Source organism: Pempheris klunzingeri, chromosome 6, assembly GCF_042242105.1.
Source record: "Pempheris klunzingeri isolate RE-2024b chromosome 6, fPemKlu1.hap1, whole genome shotgun sequence".
Taxonomy (NCBI): domain Eukaryota; kingdom Metazoa; phylum Chordata; class Actinopteri; order Acropomatiformes; family Pempheridae; genus Pempheris; species Pempheris klunzingeri.
The window spans coordinates 9003463-9009781 of record NC_092017.1 but is presented as its reverse complement, the minus strand read 5'-3'; the positions used below and the strand labels follow the sequence as shown (position 1 = coordinate 9009781).

Below are 6319 nucleotides of genomic sequence, written 5' to 3'. Positions count from 1 at the left end.
AATTAATCCAGCTTTATTTACTAAATTTAGCCTTAAAATGTCAAACTAAAGGAAACAAAGAGGTGCCAGTTCCGAAAATTGATAAAAAATGAAAAGCTAGAATAACAGGGTTGGAAAAGTCATCAGTCCCCTGATTAAATACTTTGTAGAGCCACCTTTTGCTGCAATTACAGCCATCAATCTGTTTCGATAGGTCTCTTAGGTCTCATAGCTTTGCACACCTAGATTGGGGAATATTTGTCCATTCTTCCATGCATTATTCGAGTTCAGTCAAATTCTGTGGTGAGCAGCAATGAACTGCTCTCTTTAAGTCCATCCACAGATTTCCTATTGGTTTTAAGTCAGGACTCTGACTTGGCCACTCAAGGACATTCACCTTCCTATCCTTAAGCCACTGCATTGTCATGTTGGAAGGTGAATGACCTGCCCATCTTCAGCTGTCCAGCAGAGGGACGCAGGTTTTCCTCAAGAATTTGGGTGTACTTGGCAGCATCCATTTTCCCTTCAATCCTGACCAATTTCCCAGTCCCCGCTGAAGAAAAACACCCCCACAACTTAATGTTGCCAGCACCGCACAGCAGGTATGACATGTTTTGGGTGGTGTGCTGTGTTTGGTTTTTGCTTGGAAAAAGTTCAATCTTAGTCTCATCTGACCATAAAACCTTTTCCCACATGGCAACAGAATCTTCCAGGTGTGTTTTTGCATAGCACAAATGAGACTGAGTGTGGCACTTTTTCAGAAGAGGCTTCTTTCTTGCCACCCTGCCAAACAGGCCAGCTTTGTGTAAAGCTTGTGAGATTGTTGTCACATGCACAGATCTACCCGTCCCAGCCTTAGAGACTTGTAAGTCCTTCAAAGTTGCCTTTGGCCTCGTGGTAGCTTCTCTGATCAATGCCTGACTCCGTCATCCAGTCTGGACGGACGGCCTGATTTAGGCACGCTGTTGGTGGTGCTGTACGCTTTCCACTTCTTAATGATGCTCTGAACGGTACTCAAAGGGATAGTTAAAACCTTTGAAATCTTTTTGTAGCCTTCACCTAACTTGCGCCTTTCTACAACTTCATCTCAAAAGTCTTTTGAAAGCACTTTTCTAACCATGGTGAATTCCTTGCAGCACCATGCACTACTAGTAGTGGAATCTTCAATAAAACAGCTGGTTTTATTCTGAAGTAATCCATACCACTACAATTGATGTCAGGTGGGAGGCAATTAGCTTGGTGTTTCATCTGGAAGTTGGTTGGTTGCACCTGAGCAAGTTTCAAGCAACTCCAAGGGGCTGATCACTTAACCAAACCAGGTATTTCACTATTTCATTTTTAATAATTGTCCAGAATGTTTTAAAATGTTATTTTCACTTTGATGGTGAGGTTTATAATGTGTACATACAGCTCAGAAAAGTTAGCTCTAATTTAGTTCCAGGGTGTAATGTGACAAAATGTAAAGATTTTCACAGGGCATGATGACTTTCTATAGGCACTGTAAATACAGATTGATTGATTGGTTGAGTTTCTGTTTGCTCACCATAGATGATAATCATTACAAAGCATTTGTAATGCTCTGTAATGAAATCAAAATGAATGGCTTTGATCAAAAATCTTGTTTAGTACTCATCAGCTAAAGTCTTACAATTATCTTTGATTGACTCAAACGACTTAAAAAGATCAAAATCAGTGGGGTGTGAAAGACCCCAATCAAATGTCACATAAAACCACACTCACATTTCTTCTTCCACCTTTCTTCCTACTCCAGCTCCAACCTCCATATCAGAGTTCCTGTTGCTGTCAGCCTGCTTCCCCTCCAGCATGGTTCAGAAGGTGGCAGTGATCGGTGCAGGGATTTCTGGTCTGACCAGCATCAAGGCCTGTTTGGAGGAAGGTCTGGAGCCCACCTGCTTTGAGAGCAGCCATGACATTGGAGGACTATGGAGATTCAAGGTGAGAGCAAATATTTTTATATAAACACTTGTACCTGATTGTGTGAAATAATAAAAGATGTCTGACACTATCAGTCTTTATGTTTATTCTAGAAGGAGCCCGAGCCTGGACGGGCCAACATCTACCAGTCGGTAGTTATCAACAGCTCCAAAGAGATGATGGCCTTCAGTGACTTCCCTCCACCAGCCGAGCTCCCAAACAACATGCACCACTCTGAGGTGCTGCTGTACATGCACCTCTACGCTAAGGCCTTCAGACTGCTGCAGCACATACACTTCCAGGTCAGTCACGTTTAGGATTGGTTGTAAAGGTGATCATAAGCTCAGGTACCTTTCCTATATGGATTTAAGTATATAGACCTGCAGAACATGTTGCTAACCACAATAATAATAACGATCTGGTGTGTGCGTGTGTCTCAGACCAATGTGGTCAGTGTGAGGCAGAGACCAGATTTTGCTGTGACGGGCCAGTGGGAGGTGGAGACAGAGCGGAGAGACGGTCAGAGGGAGATTCATGTTTTTGATGCAGTGATGGTTTGTACAGGACACTTCACGCAGCCTCACCTGCCACTCACAGACTTCCCAGGTACCAGAAATCATTGTGTATCATTCATCATACACAGTATTGCTGTTTCACATTTGAGAGACACTCTGCAGCTGCTCTACAGATATCACACACTTGTGTGTTCTTGAAGTGGAGTACAAATAATGTTATAAACAAAATAGACATATTTATATGAGCCACTGTAAATGACTTTTTTTCCTTATTCCCTCTCAGGTATTGAGAGCTTTGAAGGCAGATATTTCCACAGCTGGGACTACCGCAGAGCTGAGGGTCTGCAGGGGAAAAGAGTGGTGGTGATTGGGATTGGGAACTCTGGAGGTGATATTGCTGTTGACATCAGTAGAGTTGCTGAGAAGGTACAATACTAAACTACATTTATGTATTTTGTGTCTTTTTAAATTAACTTCTTCCTTTGACTTTATTCTTTTCAAAAAAAGTTTGCTCAAGAAATATAAAAGCTGACCTCACCTGCAGGTGTACCTCAGTAGCAGGAGCGGAGCGTGGGTTGTCAGCCGTGTGGGACAGGGGGGGCTCCCAGCTGACCTTATTGGGACGTCTCGAATGGATATGATGATACAGAAGCTCTTCCCCTCCTGGGTCAACTGGATGCTGGAGAAGAAGCTGAATGAAGCATTTCACCACAAACTATATGGCCTGAAACCGAAACATGGGTAACAACTACAACCTGCACCTCAGACTGTAATGTTCAGAACACCCCACAATATGAAAGACTAATGGCAGAATCTACAACATACTGGTTTGTGCTGCCTTACTAGAGGTGAAAATTTAAAGTTTGTCCTGCAGGTGGCATCAGAGGGAAGCTTAAAGGTGTTCATATTTATAGATAGATATTGATATATATCTATATAAATATAGATATGTATTTATATATTAAACATGTATTACTTGAATAAAACACAACCCTTTTTACTTTTTACTTCCTACCATTTGTCTACCTAATGACTGTAAGTGTGCACTGAGTGTGTTTCTGTACCTCTGAGATTCTCCTCAAATGGCTCCCTAACACAGCTCTGCTGTCCTTTTGGCAGGTTTTTTGCACAGATCCCTGTCGTGAATGACGACCTGCCAGCTCGCATCATCTCAGGTCGTGTTCAGGTCAAACCAAATGTCAAGGAGTTCAGTGGATCCAGTGTCGTTTTTGTTGATGGGAGCATCATAGACGAGGTGCGTATTAGTACAAATCTTAGACGGTGGATCAGTGTGTGTGTATCTGAGCTTATAGAATATTCTTGCATTCACTCGTATGATATGGCAGCATCCATTTTGGTCTCTCCTTACGTTTTTGCTTTCTGCAGTTCTTAATTTCTTCATCAGTTGTGGTTCAAATTCATTTTCTGGTTTAAAAATGAAACAATCGTGAAGTAATTCAGTGTTTGTCATCTCATCTTTAAATTTCTTATGTGTCATACAGGTGGATGTGGTGGTGTTTGCCACAGGGTACAATTACAGCTTCCCCTTCCTGCCCTCAGCTCTGCAGGACAAATGTGGTTACAGGCTACGTCTCTACAAGCACGTGTTTCCTCCTGCGCTGACCCATCCTACACTGGCAGTGGTGGGCTTTGTCCACGGCCTCGGGGCCATCAACCCTCTGGCTGAGATGCAAGGCCGCTGGGCTACAAGAGTGTTTAAAGGTAAAGTATAACACAGAAACTTACAGTGAGAGTCATGAAGTACTAAGCTGATAAAACAATGTGCAGTATGCTTTGAGCTGAGAGACATTACGGTTATGATAGCAGTTAGAAACATGTTTTTTTTTCACACAGGCTTAACAACACTGCCCTCAGAAGAGGCCATGCTGAAGGAAATTGAGAAAGACACAATAATCATGCATCAGCGGTAGGAAATAAGATGAACTGTAGACCACAGAAAACAGCGAGTCATCTATATAATATAAGGCAACGAGTTTTGTGTGACCAACAGGCCTGAAGAGGTACCAAAGTTGACATTTCAGACTTTATGATATTGGTTTTTATAATGTTTTTGTTTCCCTCTGCAAGGTTTGCCTGCTCAGAGCGTAACCCCCTCCAGGTGGACTACATCCCTTACCTGGACTCTCTGGCGGAGCAGGTGGGGGTTCGTCCAAACATACTGCAGCTCTTGCTGAAGGACCCCAAACTGGCTCTGCAGGTTTTGCTGGGCCCCTGTACTCCTTATCAGTACCGTCTGACTGGACCGGGCCAGTGGGCTGGAGCCCGTCAGGCCATTCTCACTCAGTGGGAGCGGGTGCTTCAGCCTTTTAGGACCAGAGTGGTACCAGAACCAGAGACCAGACCTTCGTCTAGATGGAGCATCATAGTGTCTTTATCAGGTGCAGCGCTGCTGTGCTGCTTCTTCTATAATAAACACCCTCTGTCCTCTTCCTTCTCTCCACCATCATTCTTCAGATCTCCTCAGTAAGCTGCTCAATAATGCACATTAATGCTAGTGTGATGATGGAGGCAGCTATGAAGCAGTAAACTACAACACATTTGTCTGTGTCAGAGTGCTGTAGGCAGAGCATGTTTGGACTGTAATGAACTGACAATTTAAATGAGAAATAAAGTTTTTAAAATATTCATGCTGCTTTTAGCCAAATCTGTACAGCATTCTGGTCATGTAGGTATTCATCAAATATGTTTTAGTCCTGCTTGTTACTATTATGTTGACTAATGGTTCGACACCGGGCCATTTGGAGCCAGGCCTGATTCTGGCCCTCAGAAAAACCCTCCTGAGAGAAGACGTCCTGTGTGATTGCAGAAGACTTCAGATATGCTTCAGACAAAATGGCAGTAGTGCACTGAAACAAACTGATAAAGCTTGCTGTCTCCTTCATTTTACAGAATTGAAACTTGTAACAAAATCCATCACCATATGTTGTGACATTACCATAAATAAAATGCCTGATACAAACAAAAGAAGTAAGACAAATAAGAGAACGTGCTCCTGGCCATTATTTCTCCATCATTGAGGTGGTTAGAATATCTACTGTGTGGTTCATTGAAAAAACACAGTTACAATTAGCATTATCTTTGTGCTGTGTACAGTGTGTCTAACTTACTGTTAAACATCTGATTCTGAACAATTATTCAGTGTATTTGATAACCAAAATAAATAAAAACACAAGGAATCTTTACACTGCATCATTATAAATACTTCAGCTATAAGCTGTGACTTGTTTCTATTTGTTTGATCTAAACATGAGTAAATATGAATTCCATACTACTATAATAAACTTGATTTTTCACGTGGTCTGCAGAACCGAGGGCGCTGTTCTGGGCTGGACCATGTCATAAATCCGTCCTGTCACCTTATAACCAGCAGATGGAGACACGAGCACAAAGCAGATACCTTAAAGTTTAACATTTAATAAGTAATGTTGTGAATAGTTCAGAAATAATCCAGAAATTAAACGTTTAAATTCACTTTAAACGTTTAATTTATGTCAAAAATCACTTTGACATTCAGAAACATGACATTGAGGTTGCTCAGTTTTGAGAAAGCTTTTAAAAATCAGATTTCCTCTCTGTATTGATCGGTTAGGCTGGGAAATAATAAACCTCTGACCCTTCACATGTTAGTATTTGGCACAGTCGAAAGTGAGAAACTTACTGATAAATAATTCATCATGCCTCGGACATACGGTCTTATTTTAGTTGCATTTGAATATAACTCTCAGTTTGATCACGATGCTGCTGCTGATAACTGTCGCTCTCAGTAGGTGAGGTGTTTTCGAGCGGAGGGCAGTCTGTTTGCTTTTTCCACCACTGGAATAACTGTGACGCTGCAGAGATTCATGGGTCACTGTGGGACACTGATAATT

The 6319-nt window shown here is 42.0% G+C and overlaps 1 protein-coding gene across 1 annotated transcript; it reads left to right on the top strand.

Annotated features, from left to right (window-relative positions):
• Positions 1-1803: 1803 nt before the first annotated feature.
• LOC139202456 (flavin-containing monooxygenase 5-like) lies at positions 1804-5022 on the top strand. The gene is made up of 9 exons (XM_070831947.1): positions 1804-1935; positions 2028-2216; positions 2355-2520; positions 2713-2855; positions 2974-3170; positions 3549-3684; positions 3932-4151; positions 4284-4356; positions 4518-5022. The coding sequence occupies exons 1-9, from the start codon at positions 1804-1806 to the stop codon at positions 4915-4917; spliced, it is 1656 nt and encodes a 551-aa protein (XP_070688048.1). The 3' UTR covers positions 4918-5022.
• The last annotated feature ends 1297 nt before the right edge of the window (positions 5023-6319 follow it).